The following is a 21,220-nucleotide window of genomic DNA, read 5'->3' as shown; positions in this document are numbered from 1 at the left end:
TCCTGTCCCTCAGGCACTGCATGAGGGCTCTGGGCTATATTCCAACCCAGATACTCAGACTCTGAAGTGCTTCACGCTCATGTCCAAGAGAACTCTTTATTATGTTTACATAGAGCATGAGCAATGTGGAAAACACTGGAAATTCTGCATCAGTGGCTTGGTTTCTGGACAGCATTGGAAATGGTGATGCAGCTGCTCCCATTGTGGCTGTATTAGGAGGTGAGGGTGCCACGAGGAGCCAACACTCTGCGCTTCTGACTGGGGAGATCCCACCTCTGGCACATTCACTGCTCGCTCCTCTAGTGCCACAGTTAGGTGCTCAGCTGTCAGCTTTTCCTCAATTTCACTTGGAACTTGCAATTGTAGTACCTTGGAACTTGTAATTTTAGTACAAAAGCACAGTTTTTGAAACCAATCCTACTAATCCACAAGACTGTTCCCGTTCCCTCTCCTCCCCCCTCCTCCCAGTCCCATCCCAACTCATCCCATCCCCCATGCTCCCACCAACACATGCCTCCTTCCCCTCCCTCTTACCCCGGTCACACAGCAAATATCCTGATGCTGCAGTTCCAAGCCATGTGTCCGCCCCAGCCTATGTGATCCAATGGTCTCTGACCAGGTCCCTTTGTTCAGACGTTCATACAAAACACACAATAGGAAAAAAACAAAACAAAAGGAGCCAGACACAAGAGGGAGACACACTGCCGGGCTCCAGCTCTGGCCTCTGAGCCCTTCCACTAAGCTCCACAGCACTAGGCTCTTGGGGTACCTCCTTTCACACTCAAGGCTGCAGGTCCCAAGGTTTCCAAGGTGCATAGGAAAAGGAAGAAGGAAGTAAACTACAAGCCTGTTTCTGTTTTAGGTTCCCCCCAACCCCTTCCCCTCAACCCAATGGCTGCTGGAGGATATTCTTGACTCCGACAGGTCTTTTCCCGTCTTCCAGTGAGACCCTGCTTGGGGACCAGGTTCACTGTAAGTCACTGGTTCCTCTCTGGAACGTGGGCAATGGGTTTGGCAGCGAGGGGAGGGAGCGGAACACGTCGTGGGGGGACGACAGGCTTTTGTCTCACAGCAGGTGGGGGGGAAGATGTCAGGGAAGGCGAGAGAAAAGAGCCAAGGGAAGCCGGTCAAGCTGGCCCTCTGCTTGATGTTTGTACTCAAAACCTCTCCTTGGGGTTGCTTCAGCGTGCCAGCGCCGGCCCGTTGTTCAGTCACCTCTCGCAGCCCTGCTGAGAAAGAGCACGTGGCGGGGTGCTTCCGGCTGCTTCATCCTCTGGCTGGCTGCCCTCGTGCCCGCTGGCGATCTCAGAGTCGCAGTCAAGCGCCTCATAGATGGTCGGCAGCGTGGTCTGCTGGCTGAGGCGCTTGCGCAGGCCCACCAGCAGCGGCTGCGGCATGGAGGAGACGTCCACGTTGTTGCCGAGGTCAACCCAGGCCAGGCAAGGGAACTTGTTCATGTCCTTCATGGTGTCAGTCAGCTCCTTCATGGTGGCCCGCGTCAGGCGGTTGCCGTTGAGGGACAGGTGGGTGAGTTTGGGCAGCGCCCCGAGGAAGGGCAGCAGCAGGCGCACCATGTCGTCGTTGAGCTCCGTGAAGCTCAGGTCCACCGAGGTCAGGCGGTCGCCATTGTTCTGCAGGTAGTAGGCCATGCGGTGGACATCCCGCATGCTCAGGGGGATCCCTGACAAATCCATGGAGTCCTGGCTCACCTTCTTCTGCAGGCTGGTCTTCAGGCTGATGGTGGGGAAGGGGAGACATGGAGAGCGATCATTAAGGTTTAAGCGTCATTAAGGGGAGCACTCTCAGCCAAGTGAGAGAGCATTTGGGACAGGGAGAACTCATTAACAACACGGGCTAGAATGTTAAGGAAAGGGTTAACAGAGCTCACTGGGGAAACAAGCATTTGCACCATACCTCAGGGCAGACTGTTCTAGGGCTTTGCTGTGTATTTTCAGCACTTACACATAAACTTTGCCAGAATTGGCTCAACACAGGTTGCTACAGTGTCTCCCACTAGCAGATGTCAATGGGTTTGTCTGTATGTGCCCATACAGGCGCTCATGCATAGAAAGCAAAAATAACCAAGGCAAGCAAACTTTCCAAAAGCACTGGTTTACTCTGTGTGGGGGCTGTTTGTGAGCCGCCTCTCCAGGTGAATGCCAAGGTCTGTGCTGCAGAGGAGAGACGTGTTAAATGTCTGAGAAACGGATGTTTCATCAGGAAAACAATAGATAGGCAAACTGCACTCCAGGAATGGATTTACTGCGTGTCCCTTTAAAAGCCTTCACAAGCAGCACTTAGTCAGTAAGCAGCACCAGTGGCTGCCTATTTGGGTCTCTGTGGTCAGCAAATCATCTGGGATCTGCTGCAGCTATGAAGAGGCAGGGAGGGCATAAGGGTGCTAAGAGATGGCTTCAGCCATTTCTTTTATTGCCTGGCCAAGGGAGTGAGGAGGAGGTAGAAAAGCTGTGTTGTGAGACTGCTGGGGATGCAAAGGGAATGGGGTGTGGAACTTAATGATGTAGGTTTGTAAGAGTGCTGTGAGAAGTGGGAGCTGTGGGGCTACAGGAGCTGCTGGGGGATGTGTTGCAAAACTGAGTAGAAATGTGTGTTGGTGTAACACAGGAGAACCTAATCCTTTACTGTAAATTGTGTTAGTCTTGCTGCTCTTTCAGACACATCTTGCCTTAAGGACATAGTAGGACCCCCCCAGTCATGTGCTCAGGGGTCTTGTAAGTGCCATATTGAGTTTGGGAGGATCAGGGTGGGTTAAGCATTAACCACCACTTCCAAGGTCCCCACTCTTCCTATCTGGCTCTCTGTAGTGTCCTGCACACCTGTGGCACAGCCAGTCCCTGAAAGCAATGGGGACATGGGGACATGCAATTTCCTCGGAGGAGGCTGCAGCACCGCAGGAGCTCCCGTGGCAGGTGAGAATGTCCCTCCAAGCCTCAGTATTGCCAGGCTCTGCTGGAGCTGTGCAGAGGACGTGGCACTGCCTCTGCAGCTTTGCTTTACATATGCACTTCATGGCATCCTAGAAGTTTCAGGCTTTAATAATCCCCTATAAGCATGTGTTGACATAAGTCAGTAAATGTGCACCAGTGCAGGCCACAGCCCTTTGTGGACATGTTCAACACTGGCACAAACCTGCAGCTGCACTTCCTTGTAGGAGCATGAGGCAGAAAGACCTCATGCTGCCCTGTCAATTCTTAAGCCCACAAATTCCTGCCCTGCGTTTAGCAGTACTTTGCTCAGGCTACTTCTACGTGTCCTTGTATTTCCCATGGGAACTCACTGTGCAAGGCTGAAACCATACCTGCAAGCATGCATTTGGAATAAAGAGCTCTCATGGCAGAGAACTAGTAACAGCATGAATTAGCTTCTGCTCAGACCCTGACGTATTGTAAGTAAAATGTATTACTTACTAAATATTTACACATCAGATGACCCAGACTACACCTCAGTGGATCACAGGAGGGGAAGGGGAGCAGCATTTGTCTGTCCTGTCAAATGGCAGGGACTGATGTACTGGGGAATTATAATTGGTCTGAGCACACAAGGGAGGTCTCCAAAGGGCCTTGAAGATGGTACCTGATATCCCTCCACTATCTGGGCCCCAGAGATGGGACTGTGAAGAATTAATTAATCCAGCACATTGCTTGTAGCAGCAGTGCAGTTCTTTTGCCTGCTGCAGCAGCAGGTGTGAACTGTGCACGCTGTGGTCTGAGGGGCACTGAGCAAGTCTCCCTTTTCCTGCTAATCCAGGATATGCCTGAGATCAGCCCAGGCTTCTGGGGGCTGTATTTCTTCAACTCTCTTGAAAAGCAATGTGTGTGCTTTGGTATAGTTTGTTACCAATCACTGGCAGTGGTGTAGCACAATCTACCACAAAAGAGGGTTCATCTTGTCTGAAATTTATCAGGGACCAGCCTCGAAGTTGGAAACATCTCAGGTTTCCCCTAGCTCGACAAGAGTTATCCTTTTAGTCATGCTAGGTATTTTATCTGGGTGTTTGATCTGGAGTACTTGTTCTAGCAGAACAGAGCATCCAATGCAGGTGTGCATTCATGTGGATCAAGTGAAACAGGGCGAAATGAAATGGAGTGAACCTGAGTGCTCGGGGTAACCTGTCCCCTGTATCCTCAAGGGGCTGGTACAAGAGATACAGCAGCCTTCTCTGGCCTGTAGGGGTTTAGAATAAGGCTTTCTCGGGAGTGTGGGGAATACAGGATAAACAAGCATAGAAACAAGCCTGTAACTACTTCAGTGCCTGTTTTGTACAAACACAGCCTGTAGCTCCTGGAAATTCTCCTCCCCAGTGCTGTCAAGCCACAGCAGATCCTGGGTGAGGGACACAGAAAGGAGACATGAACACAGGGGCACATTCCCCAGCCCTAAACCTTGTCTCTGTCGGTGCAAAGCCTCCTCAGACCTTCCTTTTTACAAAGCTCCGGGGCACGAGGCTGGTTTGGAGTGGGGATGGGAGCCAGGCTGGAGTGGGGACCACTGGAGGGCACGTCTGAGCCGGCACGGCTCGCTGCCGCCCTCGGCATCCAGGTGCCGTTTGTCCTGCCGTGTCTGCAGCAGCAGCTTTCTTAAAAGGGGACGAGTTTGAGAGGCTCTTGGGGTCCCCTCTGGAGCGACTTGGCTCCGAGTGCAGACAGTGATGAGTGAAGGGAAATGTCTGAAAGACAAAAGCAATGTGCTCGTCTGTCTCTGCCCGCCGAGCCTCCCCTCCCCTCCCGCGGCTGCCGTGCGCAGACTGCAGTAATAAGTCACAGATCGTGCTCTCACCACAACAGGTACCTTCTGCTGCTCTCCCAGCACCGAGCCAATACCCCAAGGAGGCTTTAATCAAGCAGACAAATTATCTTCCCATAATTGATTCTCCAGACCGGACTGCTCCTGGCTGAATGTACTTAAACCCTCCTGTCCTGCGCCAGAGCCCGCCCTCCCTTCTTTGCTGGCTTGTTTTTCTTTCCTTTCCTGTGTTTTTTGCTGCTTCCTTTTGCCCTCATTGCTGTACCTGCCAGGGTGACTCTGGGCCTCCTGTCTCAGGACTGGGGGGCTCCCTCCTGTGTTTAAGCTGTTCTCTTGCCTATAAAAATGCCTCTTGTAGGGATGTGTTTGTAGGAGCCTCATCCTGGTGGACACAGCCCTATGCTGCAGCCAGGCCCTCAGCTCTCTGGTAAGTGCTGAAGCATGAGATGCAACACCCCACGCATGCTGTGACCCCTGGCAGCCTCCTCCTCGCCTCCTTGGTGTTTCTGTGCTGCTCCAAGAGGCACAACTAAGCCCCATCTCTAGGGCAAGGCAGAGAACAGCTACCCACTCTCTCTATTGCTTTAGAGGAAAATGGGTCTGCAGTGAGAAATGGGTGAAGGAGATGTGGGTAGATGCTTTACTCTGAATTATCTGACACTTGGTATTTTTTTGGAGGTCTGTTAAGTTCCATTTCTTGAGGGGAGAGGGGCATGGTACACAGGGCACCAAGCTCTCAGTCACTTGTGCAGCAGCTGAGAAAATACTAGGTTTATTTCCAGGGAAATGGGTCATGTATTATCCTCTAATTTCTGCACTTGAAACAGGCTTTAAGATTGCTTCAGCCGCAGAAGGCTTTTTTTCTTTTGTGTGAGATACAACAGCTACTTAGCAACGTGGCTCTTGGTGCCTGTGGGACTCATGGACAGAGGCTGCAGAGCACTGGGGGCTGGATTAACCTACTGCTTCTGCAACTGGTGCCCAGGGCACATTTGTAATTGTGAGGATTTGCATCTAACAAGGAGCTGGACCCGGGATGCAGGGCAGGAGACTGTTTGTATTATCTGCTGCAAGCCTGGAGAGCAAACAACCCCCCACTCCCTCAAATGCTGGAGAAATGGCTCGCAAGTGAGAAATTCTTGGAAACTTTGAGCAAGAAACAAGGGCAATCAGCAGCCCAGCCCCTACTGCCTGCCTGGGAAGGCAGCATCCAGTGAGGAATGGTGCTGGCCCAGAGTCCTGGTTATAAAGGATCAGCACCCTGCTTGCAACCCTTGTCCACCCCTGCTGAGGGAGGGGAGCTCTCTGAGGTGCATGTCCTTGCTTCTCATGGGGAAGGTTTTACTTTGCATTGTTCCCAACTCCCTTCTTGGGGTCTGGCCTTCCTCCCATGGACAATGAGGCAGTCTTCCTCCCACCCTCACTGCCACTTATCCCTTCCCTGGGTGCCAACTCTACTTTCAGCAGGTATTACCAGCAGTCCCTTGGCTGCACTTTGAGCCTGGCTATGGGAGATCCACCCTGGATCAGTCCAGAAAGAGCAGGGGCCTCAGAGACCTGTGGGTGTCTGGGAAAAAAAATCCTCTCAGTGAGAAATGTGGGCTGGCAAAGAGGTGAAACCATCTTGTGCCTCCCCAGGCTTTATTTTGGGATAAAAATCTTCCTCTTTCCACTAACACCCAGCCAGTGTTCCAGCCTCCTGGGAAGTCAGCTGGCATAAGCAAATACAGAACTCTCTTGAAATGGGACAATTAGGGGACCTGAAATTAATTGCTAGCTGTTTGTCTCCAGGACCTGTCCCAAGAGAATTAACCCTCAGGCCATCTTCCAGGTCCTTCTTTGAGTCCATGAAGCTGCAGGCTCAGCATGTTTGGTTTTTTTATTAGCACTGAATCCCATCAATTTCTTGCTCATCAGCGAAATGCTTTGGTGGCAGCACCAAAGGGGTGTAATGGCTCCTGAGTGTTGCCCTGTTGGGACTCATAGCAGTCACAGTGGTGTCTGGCCTCTTGTTAGCTTTGTGGGGTTTGGGGGAGCTTGTTCAGCCCAAGAATGTTGAAGTTCCTGGAGTCTCAGCTCATTTCCTTGTCTCCATGCTATGGAGAAAGGCTGGGAAGAGACAGTAAGAGAGAGAATTTTGCTAATGAGGGGTGCTCACCACTTCATGCCTATTTCTCTGGAGAATTACCAGCTTTCTACCACTCTGTCTTTTATTCTTACATTAAATTTGTCTCCAAATATAAAACTTTGCTGATGCCAGAAATTCCCATTAGTGGATATCCCCTCTGTCATTAACAGGCACTGCCAGCAGTGGCTAATTAGCCATGAGTCAGGTATCTCTCAGCTGCTCTTTCTTGCACAGAACCTCAGGCATGTCTGGATGGCATCCCTGCTTTGAGCAGTGATTTAGGGGATAGATTCTGAGCTTTTTAATTGCCTACTTAGCATAATCTGCTTGCTTTGCTTCCCCAGTGGCACAGGGTGCTGCTGTGCAGGCTTGGCTTTAGCTGCCTCTAATGCAACATGAAAAAGGAAAGAGAAGCCTCAAAAGTACTGACCTAGACTAACCCAGCCCCAGCTGATCCAAGGCTGGGCCTGGCCCTGCTGTGAGGGTGGAGGCAATGCACAAATAGGTCACTTCTTGAGAACTCCCTTAGTCACATCTCCATCCTTGTGCCCAGGCTCTTGTGACCAGCTGTGGAGAGGAGGCAAAGGCAGCCTTTCTCCTGTGTTACTCCCTCTGCAGCTAGGGTGGGACATGGAAATCTGGAAATCTGTAGTTGTTGATGCAGCTGAGTGCCTCTCTCTTCCTGCCTCTGCTGTCAGTTTGTCCTTGAAGGTGTGTTCAAGAGACCTGTGAACCCTTGGCCTTCCTCCTGCTGCTACTTGATGTGTCCAAGGCCTCAGGTTGTTTCCCTTCATTATTTAGGCCTCTCCTAGCAAAGCAGGGAATGCCTCCTTGCTGTAAATATCATGTATTGACCCATGTCCTTGTCAGACCTTCAACTGGGTAAGAGTCACAAAGGCACAAGGTCTCTGCTGATTGCTTTTCACCACCCCCTTCCACCCAGGCTCTGTTATTTCACTCACTGTCTGCCCACCACAGTGTCCTGCTTCTCTTGGCCTTTTTACTCCTGACTCTGACATGGCAGTGTCAAGCTGCTGGGGGACCCTTCCTGCCACCTCCAGCAGCCTTTCCAAATGTATAGGAACCCCCAAATGCGTGGTTCCTGCTGGGAACCCTCCTCAGGGGTAATGTTTGGGATGCTCTGCACTGTAGGATGAGGGCACAATTCCTGCCTCCAATCCACAACTCATTCCCCAGCTCATGTCTGTCCATCTGACATCTCTGTGAGCAGCAGCTCCTTGGAAACAGTGTGTGGGGCAGCTCCTGTACTCCCATATGATGTTTACCATGTGGCTTTAGTTAACTTGGCTCCCTCTCACTGGAGCAGGACTGATGGTGCCTGTTTACCCTGTTGCATAAGGGTGACACGAAGCTGTAGTTAATATTCTCCTCATGCCATGTGAAGGCTGGGATCTCATCTGCCAGAACTGTCAGCCTCAGTGCTGAGTGATGTTTTCAAGAAAAAAAAAAAAGATGTGAAGCCCTTTAGAGCTGTTTCCTTGAAGTCCTCTAGACACAAGTGCTTTCACTGCATTTTAAAAATGCATCTAATGCTGCAATGTCTGGCCAATGCACATCAATAACAGAAAGGGAGCAATAAGCCCAGAAGGGATACTGGATTAGCCATGATGAAATTCACTCAGATGAGCAAAGTAAAGCTGTGGTGAGATTTGTGAAAAGGAAAGGCCATATACATGTGGTGTGGGAGTTAACTCCATACACACAACTGCCTTTGCTCTTCCAGAACCAGCCACTGTGAGAAAAATCTGGGGGTTTTTGTGACAATTATAAAGCTGTGTCTGCTGTCTGCCTGCTTTGTGGATTCAGGTTTGATCCTTTGCACTCAGGAAAGGAAGTAGTTACACTGAAGGAGCCAGCTCTGGGGATGATGCAAGTGGAAGATACATTAGGGTTCCCTGACACTGCCTTGCCAAGACAGTTCAGTTGCAATGCAGAGCTTCCTAATCACAGTACCAGACTGTGATCCAGCTCTCCAGACAAAGGCAGTCTTCACCTGATACCCTTCTCCCTCTCTGCTCTGAACTGCAGCCCAGTGTGTCTGGCCCTCAAAAAATAATACACCCTCTGGGTCCCACCCTGTTCTGGCAGCAGATGGTGACAGTTTTCTTGAATTCATCACGGCAAGAGGCCCCAAGAATTCTGAAAACAAGAATTAATAACATCTGAAAGTTCTGCATCTGTCAAAATGCCACAGAAGTGGCACTGATAGCCTAAAAGGTCTATGTCTGTATAAAGGAGCATTTCTTAATCCATTACTCTTTACACACTAAACATCAATTTAATGAGAAAGTGAGGCTGGAGTTATACAACACTCCAGGATATCTTCTGCTTGTTAAGTGGGAGTGATCTATACAACTGTAAAATGGTGCTAAAACTAAATTCCCTCTAGGATATAAAGGACTGAAAATTGTGTAGTAGTTATGCTAGTCCCTGCTGCAAAAAAAATGCTGCAGAAATCTTATCCTCCAGCTTTTGAGCTTTCAATTTAAAAAACCCCAGAGTAAATCTGCAAGAGCTTGTCTTCCTAGTTTGGTGAGGCAGCCAACACAAGTAGGGCAGAGCCAGTGGGGTGCAGGCTGTTGGCTGCAAACCTGAGACAGGATTTTGCAAAGGAGCCCCTTCTTTTCAGAGCGGCAATCTTAGTCTGAGTATCACCAGAGCAGCTGAAATAGTCTCTTTGGGTGGCTGCACAGCTGGGGACTGCAACCCTTCCTTGTACAAGGCATGCAGCCACTCCAGGGAGCCCACAGGCATGGATGCAGAGGGCAGGTTGCCTCCCAGCTTCACCTTCAGCAGTTTAGTCAAGCACAGAAACCAGACAGAGCCTGGGCTGGATGTCTCCTGCTCCCTCCAGCTGCTGTTGCATTGACTCCATGGACCCACAATGAGCTTTCTGTATGGGCTCTGCCTGTGCACTGACAGCAGTGCTTGAAGCAATGTCTCTTATCCTTTTTGCTTTACCAGCTCATGGGTGGCTCAGGTGTGCACCTGCTGGATGTGGGTCCCACTGAGAGTAGCTGGGGATGTAACTGCTGTTAGGTTGTTTGTGACCCACTGGTTTGGCAGTGGGGACAAACACCTGGTGCATGATCTGACTCCAGTATTGCAGTACCACATCTCCATAACAGCCCAAATGTAATTAAAACCTCCAAGCTCTCTGTATGGCTGAGCTTGCTAATTATCTCCTGGACCCATCTAACATGCTGCAGAAAGTAGAAATTGCATTTCAGAGAACAAGGGAGTCGGGCATCAGCTCTGTGAAAGCCAGATGCCAAAGCCCAGGAGGCTGCAAAAGCAAGAGGAGAATTTGGTTTCTGAATGTGGTCTCCATGCACAGATCCTCCCTGCTGTCCTTAACCCCCACTAGATTTTAGAAATTCCTTCAAAGTATTGATGCTACACCCATGCTCTTTGCAGGACCTAAAGAGCAGGAAGGGTGCAAGCCAAGGGCACAGGGTTTGAGACAGACACTGTAGTAAAATACTCCCACCAGCAGACAGAGGGAAGTGCAGAATGTGGATCAATGTAAAAACAGCCTGCCTAAACAAACTTATGCCTTGGTATCTCCAAAAGAAGCAGCTATTTCTTGCCTTCCTGCTACTGGCAACACCCATTTTCTTGCAGCGGCCTCAGATGCCAACTCTGCAGGCGTCTTTTGCTGCAAACTGCAAAACATTTCATATCCACACTTAAAAGAGAAAGCTCTGCTGTTAAATATTTCATCAAAATTAATTTGTGCCTTATGTAACACGTTGTAACTGGGTGTGGTAGTCAGGCAGGGCAGCCCATTTTAGACCTATTGCACAGTGCCTTGTTGCCCTCTCCCTGCTTGTGCTCACAGATGTTCTGTACCTGGCCAATACCTGGGGCCTGACCCTCTATGTGAGGTGCTCACTGGACCCAGAGCTCTTCCTCTGGCCACAAACCTCCTCTCTGTTGTTACTAAGGGGCGGGTTTGCAGCACTTTGCAGTCCTCTGCTGTCCCCAGGCTGTGCAATCACAGGGAACACTTCCAGATTGACCCTTCATCCTGAAGTCCAGCTGGAGAAGAGGTTTGCCTGCAAGCAGGAGTTTGGAGATCTGAACTTCTTCTCTTTAAGCTCGGGATGAGGTCAGAACTGCCATGTATATCCTGCATCTCCAGTATTCTGCAGGATCCTACAGGGAAAATGTCATTGCGTGGCTCTGGAAAAGGACTCACTGAGCTCTGAAAGCTCAGTCTTGTTCTGAGCTGTGCTTGGCACCTGCAAAGCAGCACAAACAGTCCTGCCCTGTGGGTGAGAGCACTGGGAGTGCTCAGCTCCTGGCAAAGTGGGGCTGCAGGTGCAAGAGGCAGATGGCCTGGAAATCATGGCATTAGGGATTTTATTCCTTAAGATGCACTGGGAACCTGCCTCTGAGTCAGAATAAAAGGTATGATGGAAATGTCAACTCTCATGGGGGATTTTAAGTTGCTGGCACACACATCAAAGACCAAAAGCATCAGAAAAGCCCAAGGCCATTCTCAGAGTGCTGCTGATTTTGCATCTCTTTTTATCCAATCCTGCATTTATTCCTGTGAATCTAATGGGGCTGACATGAGCTCTTTCCTTAGTCACTTCTCTGTCTTTTCTTCAGCAGTGGTGATCTGTGTCACAGGAACAGGGTTTGCTCCAAGAAAATGACAAGAGGAGGAGTGGATTTAAAAGACATGGGGATTGCTCTTTTTATCTGGGCAGAAAAACCAGCAAGTGTCAAGGAGGGAAGAAGTGTGGGTGTCCAAATACACTTCTAGTAGTGAAAAGCAGCTGCCATCCAGTAGCTGTCAGTGACCAGCATGCTCTGAGTTGGGTTCTCTGTGCATCTGCACCATCCCAGGGTGTCAGAACCCAGAACATCCCTCTGGCTGTCCTGAGCAGCCCAGACCCCTGCCAGGGGGCTCAGAGACCCTGGCACAGAGCCCAAAACACCTGTGGGTTTGATTATGACCCGTGGAGCAAATTACCAACCTTGTAGGAAGATCAGCAAGCCACAACAGTTAAAGTAGAATATTAGTGAAGTTATCACGGGGTGGAAAAGTGGATTTTAGGGTTTTTGGTATGGGGGTTCAGGAGGCAAGATGGAGGGAACTGGGTGTGTCCAGCCTTTCTCCTTCTTCTTCTTGGCCTCCATCTCCTGCTGTGATGCTGGCACTCACAGATTGGTTTAGAGTAGAAGCTCACTGTCTAACAGAGGTGATTGGTATTGGGAAGTAATTGTAAACACTGTACTCGTAGTTTTTAGTATAAAGACATAACACTGCCCTGGGGGCAGGCAGAGTGCCTGGAACTGTCCTGCTGGACAGACCTCGGCAGGGCAGGAGAAAATTTTTTATAGATAAGAAACAATGAACAACCTTGAGACAGAGAAATGAAGAGCTCTGACTCCTTCTTCAAGCGCTGGGCTGGGAAAAGAGACTTTCCAACTTTCCTCGGGGTCACTGTGACCAGCCAGAGATCCTGACAGCAGGGCCCCCTCCAGGTGCTGGCAGAGAAGGGGGAGGTAAGAAGGATGGTCACCTCTCTGCCAGCCACCCCAGAGTGGTTCCTGCTGAATGGGCTGATCAGCTGGGGGCAGTGCCTCATAATGGGACACTTTTCCCACTGACAGGGAAGTTTTGAACTAGGACAAGGTGTGATGCAGAGCTGGGAACAGCTCCCTTTGGCACATGGGGGTTTTTGCAGGCTGGCAGCCCTGGCCATGCTCCTGGGGCCAAACACCCTGCAGGAGGGGTATCAGTGCTGTGCACTCAGGAGGATTGATTTCAGTGAACTTCAGAGAGGGTGAGGAACTGTAACACCACTCAGGAAGGAGCAAAACACATCCAAGAGAGGGCTGGGGGGGCTGGGTTTTGGAAGAGGCTGCACTGCAGCTGCTGTGCCCTGCCTTCAGTCCTGCCTCTCTCTGAGGAGGGGAGTGCTGGCAGGCTGGGATGGGTTGCCCAGGCAGATGCCCCTCTGTGCCCATCCACACAATCCCTGCTGGGCTCTTACCACACTTGGGACTTCCTGCGGGGCATCCCGTGCCGGTGCCACTTGGAGTGCGGGGTGAGGTGGTAAATCAGCTGCCTGCAGATCCTGTCTGAGGATTTCCAGGGGTCATATTCCTGAAAGCAAAGGGACAGCTTAGACTGCCTGCACCACAGCAGAACATGAGAAAAGGAGGAAGGCAAAGGAAGATGGCAAAGGAATAAAGATGGCAGTGGAGCAGGGCCATGTATGTAAGGGAGCAGATGAAGAGAAGAGAGAATGAAAGAGGAATCGTGAGAAGGCCTGAGATGGCAACTCCTCCTGGGGTGGAGGAGGAGCAGGAGCAGTTCTGCACTGCCAGGAAGAACCCCAGCCCAGCCAGCATGTTCCTGCCCAGAGCAGGGCTACAATTTCCCCAGCTACCCAGGAACAAGTGAAACTCAGAAGAGGGGATCATTTTCTGGGGCTGAGGCAGGGGTGACAGACAATGCTCTGTTTCAGGGACTCCTGTGCTGCCAACTCCTTGTGTTACAGGACAGTGCTGAATTTCTATTCATTACCTTGCTGCTGTGCTTCCCCAAACTCTGTCTCTGGACTATCTGATACCCTCATGTGGAAAGGTCAGTAAGTGGCACCCTTGCCCCATCCCCAAGGTGCTTCTTGCTCCTCCTGCAGTAACACACTGACTCCACAACCTCCTGTGCTCTAGCTGGGAGATGTCAGGACAGGAAACTTAGTCCATAGTCCATCTTACTTCCTTGCAGTCCACTCTGCTACAGGAGGTTTGAGTTTGGGAGCTTGCAATGCCAGCAGTTCCCTCCCACCCCTGCACTAACTTGTCAGTAAAAAAAGGCACCCACATGGTTGCTGACTTCCTGGGTTATTTTTGCACATGTTCTTTAGTGCCATGACTTGGAACAGAACCTCTTCCTCTGCTGAAGCAGAATGGCAAATGGCAGCTGCTGAAGGCTGGGACTTCTGCCTTCCCTATTGTATTTTCCAATTGCTGGCAGACACCTGCATTCCCAGCCCTCAGCCCTCCAGCCAGGGGGCCACACGTGCAATTAGGGATTTGATAGGTGAACACCCAGTAAAGCTGTCAGGGAATGCCCTGATTTATTCCTTACTGTGAGCAGTTAAAGCTCTGCACTGGGGGCCAACAGCTGCTCTGTGACTTTGCTCAGCAGTCCCTGAAGCAGCTGGACTCCCCAGGGATGCACTGCCAGCACGTGCCAGCTCTCCTGTGCCAAGGGGAGAGGGATCCCAGCCTTCTGCTCAGCTGAGCATCCCCTGAGCCCCATCCCAGCTTCCCTAGGAACCCCAGAGGGACTGGCCCATGCCTTTGGCTTAGGTGCCTTGTTCTGGACTCCTGCTGTGCTGGCAGGGCAGCAGCTGGCACTCTGCTGTCACCTACAACAGCAAACCTGTCCAAGTGGGTGCACGTGCGCAGAGGCTCCAGTACAGCAGCTGGCACAGAGCCCTGCGAGTGATCACTGGCTCCCAGCTGAGAGTCACCCCCCTGTTCTTTCCTGTGTCCTCTCTGATTTAATTTCCACTGACAGACTGGGAACTGCACTCAGCCTGCTTGCCTGTAATGCAGTTACACCCACCAGATGCTCAGCCAGGGTCGGAGAGGGGACGTGGGCTGGCATTGTTCTGGGAAGGGTGCTGGTGCTGTAGGTACTGAATTTCTACAAGAATTTAATTAAATCATTAAACCTCTGCTGGCTCTGAAGGGCAACTCAGGTGCTCAACATCTTCCTTAGGAATGGGGAAAACAATTTCTTATGTAATGGTATGTGTGTCAGTGCATCCATAAGGCATGGAACTAGAGAGAGGGGATAAGCAGGTGCATAAAAATGGCAATGTGTTATCTGCCAAACACATGGATTAGAGCAAGATTCCCTCCTGCTGCCTGCCCTGAGGGGCACTGCACAGCACAGCCTTGGAGAAAGTCTGGTAGAACAGCTGGAGATGAGGTCAGGTGAAGGGTGGTTAAAGAGATACCACTGCTACCACCCAGCCCTTCCTGCAGATGCTTACATGAATTACACAGACATTACTCTTGGAAAGGGTTGTTTGGGTTTTTTTTTCCAGGCTGTGCTGTAGCCTAATAATGATGATTAAACTTTGGCTAGATGTGGTTTGTCTATTGAGACATGACTGGTTAATTGTTATCAGTGAGCCTCGGGAGATGGCAGAACAAGGTTAGAAATGCCACTAATCTACACCAGGCATTCAGTGTATTCCCTGGGGCACTGCTGCTTGCTCTGAGCTCTGTGTTCTTAATATCTCTCTTTGAATAAAGAAATTCACTCTATTCCTCTCCTTATAAAGCAAACATGACACTTGCCAAACCTAATGAGCAAATGGGTACATTGCAAATCCAAGTGTCTGTAGTGGCAAAGGGTAACAGAAATAGATGCTAGTTGTTGCAGTGGGACTGGGACATCTGTGATGTTTGTCTGTTCTCAGCCCTGCCTTTCTGTCTCTGCTCTCCTCATCCTCTGAAGGAAAGTGCTGGAGCCTGCAGGGATACTGTGCACACAACACATTTACTTGCTGAACCCCCAGTGGCAATATATTCCTGCAGCACCATTCTCTGAGGGGAACTCTGAGAGTTTATGGGGGGAAATAATGCTGGCTTGAGGTAGTTACAGATGGCAAAGGGCCCAGGAAGAGAGAGGTGGTTTTCCTGCAGAGATCTCTGCTCTCTGCAGCTCCACGAGCCCCCCATGAGCTCTAATTGCCTTGAGCCGCTGTGATACCAGTGATTATACCTCTGCCTGTCACTCAGTTTACTATGGACACAAAAAGTGATTTCCTAATATCTGTGCACACAGCCATCCCCTCCTTCAGCTGCATTCATGTTCTGAGGTAGTTTTAACTGATTTCTACAGAGATATGGCCCACAATCCACAGGCTGCCCCTCCCAGGGCACGCTCTGCCTGCCTCTGGAGGATTGACTGCAGCACCAGCTGCCCCAGTAGGGCTCTCTGCATCAGTGCTGTGCCACAAAGCATTCACTGAACTGAGGGAGAATTCACCTTTTTGGGACACTGCAGATCTCTGGCAAGACTCATCAGCAGGTCATGGGAGATGGGATCCACCAAGTTGAGGAAAGTTGCATTTTTGTAGAGCACTTCATTGAGAAATGTTCCTTCCAGTCCTAGGTCCTACAACAAAAACAGACAGTCAGGCTTCCTCAGAGCTATATCCATGGGATGTTCTGAAACCAGAAAGTAAATCTGCTGTGGTGCCAGCTGGATGCTCAGTACAGGAAATTATCCAGCAGAGGTGAAGCAGCCGTGTCTGACCCAGTATTTCTGTGCTGGGGAGTGCAGGCAGCCAGAGAGCCGAATGAGATGCAGTGCTAATTTCAGCTAGTCCACCTTATTTCCACCTACCACAGGAAGGTGGGAATTCTATCATTTCCAGGCTGGCTGGAGCCTGGAGAGAATTAACTTCAGAGAAACACAGTTTTGTCAGCTCTATGTGTGAATCTGCTGAAGAAGCCAAGCAGGAGGGCTGGCTCTAAAGCTGCTTCTCCAATCTCAGCTTTTCTGGAAGGATCAGACCTTTCTCAGGTATTTAGATGCTGCCATATGCCCTGGTGGTGGCTGGCTGAGCAGAAGTCCTGCCCACCTGTGTGAGTTTAGCTGTGCTGTGAATTTCTCAGGATGGGGTGCAATGGTAAATTTAGAGGTGGCTTTACAGCACAGTTAGAGGAGCTCCTCTTCCACAGTGTGAGTTAGGGGAACATCTGTGGTCCATGCAGTTTATCTGTGTGGACCAGGGGATGGGGCACCTTTGGAGGAAACCTCAGCATCTTTGGGAACAAAAAGCCTTCCCAGGGCCAGATGGATAATACTGGAAAGAACTAAGCTGTTTATTGCTAAGGGAAAAGCAAAGAGCTAATATCCTGACACAGTTATTACAATCTGAAGGTACCACAGAGCTGTGAAAAACAAACAAAATTTAAAAAAAATGTGGGAAAGAGAGATCATATATTCACATAGAAAAAAATACCCTTGGAGTAGAGATGTAGAACAGAAAAACTCTCTAGTGGGGATAGTGCTGGGTTTGATTCAGTTGATAAGGAGGGCTCAGCTAAGGGAGGAAACAAGTCTTTTCCCCATTCTGTATGCAGCTGACAGGAGAAATGAATAAGCAAATGGGTGCCCCATATGTTCACACTGCTCTACTGAGTGTGTGCTTCAGGCACCACCCAGTGACTGGGAGCTAAAAAAAAAAAAATGGAGTGAGAGGGGGGGAAAAAGCTGGATGTATGCACATACCTCACCAACAGGGGCAGAGCCATAGCTGGCAGAGGTTTGGGATCTTAACTCCAAGCAGCAACCAAAGCCAGGGCTGCATCCTGCTCTGGATATGCTGGGTTGAGCAGAAAGCACAATCCCAAAGAGACCCTGGCTAGAGACACAGCAAGGGAGAATAAATGAAATACTTTACAGCCCCGTCACTCTGCGTACACAAACGACACCTGTAAGCAGGCAAGGAACCCAAGCAGTGGATCAGTCCTGAAGGACAGACAGCCACAGCTGGACATGGGCCAGGAGCCTACCAAGGCATCATGCCAGTGTCTCCCTTACCATAAGGCTTCAGGGAAATGGAGCCTCCCACACCGAGTGTAATGTGCACGGATGAAGAAAGCTGCCTGAGGATGGCATGGCTGGGCATGCAGCAGTGGATGCCAGAGCAGTAATTAAACTCCCCCAGTTGGAACTATACCATTAAGATGAATCTGCATTCCCATTATAAATCCTGCCTGCAAGGGTTTTGTAAGTAATATAGCTGTAAATGTTCACGTCACATTGATATTCCATAAATTCTTAGCCCGGAGGCATTTTTCAGCTCATCTTACTTATTTCCCTCTCTCCCTCCCTCTCCCTCTCATTTCTTGGAAAATTTTGTACCAGCTAAAAGGTGGCTGCAGACAGCAGAACATTATAACTCTTGCCAGTTCAGTTGGCTTAGTGCTGTTGTCTTAAAAATGACACTTTGCCATCATTTCAGCACAGGGAAAACAGATTATAGCAGACTTTCTGCTGGTGTAAGCCTAATGTCTCCCTGGGCTTCAGCTGAGTGATGCCCACCTAGATCAGCAGGAAAGCTGATCTGGCTCCTGCTGGTGGCATTTCTGGGGTAGATGATGTGCAGTGGGGCTGTCCAAGTGTTCATGTACAAAGCACACATGCACCTGCAGTTTGCAGCTGTTCTCCATGCAGTCCTCTGAAATGCTGGGATCTCACACCTCTGTTAGTGGATCTGCTTCTGCCTGCCTTGCTTGCTTTACATTATCACACCCTCTGAACATCCTAGGAACAGTCTGCAGCCCACAGGTGAAAACCACCTGGCAGATCCATCAGCAGGGTACACCTGCAGGGCTGGGCAAGGGGGGTGTGCTGGGAGCAGCAGGAGGCACACAGGGGATCCCATGTCCTCTGCTCTGGCTGAGCTCTCTGCTCACCTGAGCAGGCTGTAATTCCAGTCCCACCATTTCTCTGCCTTCCCTCGGGTGTTTGCACCCTGGCCCAAGGCACAGCGATGAGGTGTGGTGTAAATATCCTCCCTGTCCACTCAAGTGAACAAGGAATCTCTCTTTTTCCAGGTAACAAACAGACCCTCACCTGGGACACACTAATCCGTGACTCCCGAGAGCGTGACACTGCCAAGGTAAGGGGGCACAGCTGGGGACCAAACTGGGGACCCAGCTAGGGGGTGAATGTAGCTGTGGAGCAAGGAAAATCTGTGAGGTAGAAAAAAAGGCTGATCTGAAGCTGGCACTGGACATGTGAGGAGGACTGGTGGTGATTACATGACCCCAGCCTGAGGTGTGGTACGTGTTAGTGGTGTAAACTCTCCATCTCTGAAACCTCTGAGTGCTCAATGAACCAGAGGCTTTGGGGTGTTGCTGGAGGGGTTCCCATCTTGCTTGGCAGATGATGTGATTACAGGATGCATGTCCCACTGTTCTCTTGTGAGCAGATGGGCAGACAGTCACTGTTTCAACATGGCCAGGCAGAATTGAGGACCAGGAATAACATGGGGAACTGGAAAGGCAGCAGGCAAAACGTGAATGTTCATGGCATAGTAATTCTCAAGCGCAGATGTGGGGAAGCCAGGTGTTTAACTGATCCTGAAAGGAGCTTAGAAATGACCCTCCATTCCATATGGCCCCGTGCCTTAGCACTCAAACCCTGCCTGTTCACAGATGGACCTTCTGGAGACCTCCAGGGTCTGTGGAAGGTTTCAGTGCTTCAGTCTCCAGGAGAGGTGGAAATGGCATTCCGTAGTTCTGGCCTCTGGCATACCCTAGTGAAGTCTGTTCATGGTACATCACCACATCCATGAGTGGTTGCCTCTCTTTCTTCACAAGCTTCTTGCAATAATGCCTCTCCAAAACTGCCTTAAATCTTATTCAACCCTTGTCTGCCATACTGGTGCACACACAGAGGTTTGCTGTGAGTTTATCTGCCTACATGTGTGACAACAAGAGTGTGGTGCTGGTATCAATCTTCAAATGAATGCTAAAGTAGTGGGCAGGAGAAGCAGAGATGTAATTTTTGGTCCTGTGAATTCTTACCTGTGAGTGTGTAACTTCCTGGTAGCCCAGGGCAGTGAGCACCAGTGTCAGATGTGTTGTAAAACCCTGGACATGCAGAGCAGGCAGGGCTGTGCATGCAGCTCCCTGCAGCTGGTGGTGTGGGTGAACAAGCATCCAGTGAGCCAGTCCCTGCTCCACTGCACTCACACCCAAAGGTGCTAAGGCACCAGATAATGTACATTCCCAAGATGAAGTTACATGATCGTTATCTAATGGAGCAACAGGACAAGCTACAGGGGGCTTTGTCCCCTGTGCTACCAGTCACAGAGTGGCCTGCAGTTTGGGGCAGCTGAGTTTGGCTGGAAAGGGATGGTAGCAGTGAGTGATGGAGGAGATGGCTCCGTTTCAGCAGCAGGGCTCTGTCCTCAGCATCAGTTTGGCACCACACTGTCTGCACACTGCCTTTTCTGTTCCTGAATGGCGGCAGACTGAAACATGCTCCCACTGATACACTGACCCCTTTACCTCTCCTCTCAGCCTCGACTGTCCCAGAGGTGCCCTCCAAAGCCATTTCGGGGTTTCCCAGACATATCTCAGCCAGGCTGGCTGAGTGGCCATTATGGCATGTGGTGGCAGCGGGGCGGCAGTGGCTTTTTTCTGGAGGGGCATCAATCCTGAGCACACCTTGGGGCTGCCATGCAGGGGTGTGGATGGGCACAGCCCAAGCCCGGACCCCCTTCTCCTGCGTGCAGCACAGTGCCCCTCGCAGCTCCCTCCAGCCCCTCTCTGTGCCCCGGCAGCCGGGCCAGCTGGGGTCGGGGAGGTGGCTGGTGCCGCCTGGCACGGAGGGCACCGAGCGGGGCACGGAGCGGAGAAAGGCAGCACAAAGAGCCCCACAGGGAGGGCTGCACACCCAGCGCCGGGGAGGGGGCTCCTGCACCGCGGCTCCTGCAGCCCCCGGCGCCGCACGGCCCTTTGTCCCTGCCCGCATCCCGCATCCCGCATCCCGCCGCAGGTACCTTCCTGAGCAGCCGGAGGATGTGCACGGCGTGCTCCCGCTTGTGCTCCCGGATGGTGGCCTGGATCTCCCGCAGCCACCCCACCCGCCGCACGTAGGGCGCGGGCGAGGCTTTCCGCAGCACCCCGGGCAGCTTCTGCGGGTGCAGCAGCAGCGAGGAGAGGTGGAAGTCGCCCCGGCCGCTCTCCAGCCTGCCGGGGCACGGCTCCTCGCCGCTCTCCTCCTCCAGGCTGCTCTGCCGGCTCAGCCGGGAGCCCATGGCCGCGCTCCGCCGCGCTCCGGACCGGGCGGGCTCCGGGCTCCGGGCTCGGGGCTGCGGGCCGGGGGAGGCGCCGGGGAAGGCGGGGGGTCCGGGCTGCCCCGCCCGGCCGGCCCCGCCCCGGCTCCCCGAGCTCCCGGGGCTCCGGCGCCGCGGGGCTCCGGCTCTGCACCCGCCTCCCCGGCGGCCGGGCGGCCCCGCTGCCTCTGCGCCCCAGGCGCCTCCTCCTCCCGGGCTGGCCCCGCCGGGAGATGCTCGCTGGGGAGGACAAAGAGAGACGCGGACGCTGCCGAGACTGCTCCTTCCATCCAGCTATTTTATTCCTGGACAAACTCTTTGAACATCGAAAGGGTTGTCTAGATTAATAGTAGTTCAAAACACACCATCTGCAGGGACTGCTTCTGTGGGCTGTGTTTTCTATCAGTCTGCTGTTGGACCTAGAGGAGGTGTTTTACTAATCTAGAAAGTGGCAGGAATT

General features: G+C 51.4%; 1 protein-coding gene across 1 annotated transcript; it reads right to left on the bottom strand.

Moving 5' to 3' along the window:
* Positions 1–67: 67 nt before the first annotated feature.
* Positions 68–20,823, bottom strand: LRRC75B (leucine rich repeat containing 75B). Its single transcript, XM_030959158.1, has 4 exons — positions 20,485–20,823; positions 15,948–16,076; positions 12,925–13,037; positions 68–1,734 (listed from the first exon to the last, which is right to left on the bottom strand). Exons 1-4 carry the CDS (start codon positions 20,740–20,742, stop codon positions 1,212–1,214), a joined length of 1,023 nt encoding a protein of 340 aa, XP_030815018.1. The 5' UTR covers positions 20,743–20,823; the 3' UTR covers positions 68–1,211.
* Positions 20,824–21,220: the final 397 nt, after the last annotated feature.

The sequence above is a fragment of the Camarhynchus parvulus genome, chromosome 15 (genome assembly GCF_901933205.1).
Source record: "Camarhynchus parvulus chromosome 15, STF_HiC, whole genome shotgun sequence".
Taxonomy (NCBI): Eukaryota; Metazoa; Chordata; class Aves; order Passeriformes; family Thraupidae; genus Camarhynchus; species Camarhynchus parvulus.
The sequence above is the reverse complement of the archived record's forward strand: the minus strand, read 5'-3'. Positions and strand labels throughout refer to the sequence as shown.

Coding starts and splice junctions, on each gene's coding strand:
- LRRC75B (XM_030959158.1), bottom strand. CDS start 20,742: ATGGGCTCCCGGCTGAGCCGGCAGAGCAGCCTGGAGGAGGAGAGCGGC. Junction 16,077..20,484: donor TCCTCCGGCTGCTCAGGAAG/GTACCTGCGGCG, acceptor TTTTTGTTGTAG/GACCTAGGACTGGAAGGAAC. Junction 1,735..12,924: donor CGCAGGAAGTCCCAAGTGTG/GTAAGAGCCCAG, acceptor CCCCACCATCAG/CCTGAAGACCAGCCTGCAGA.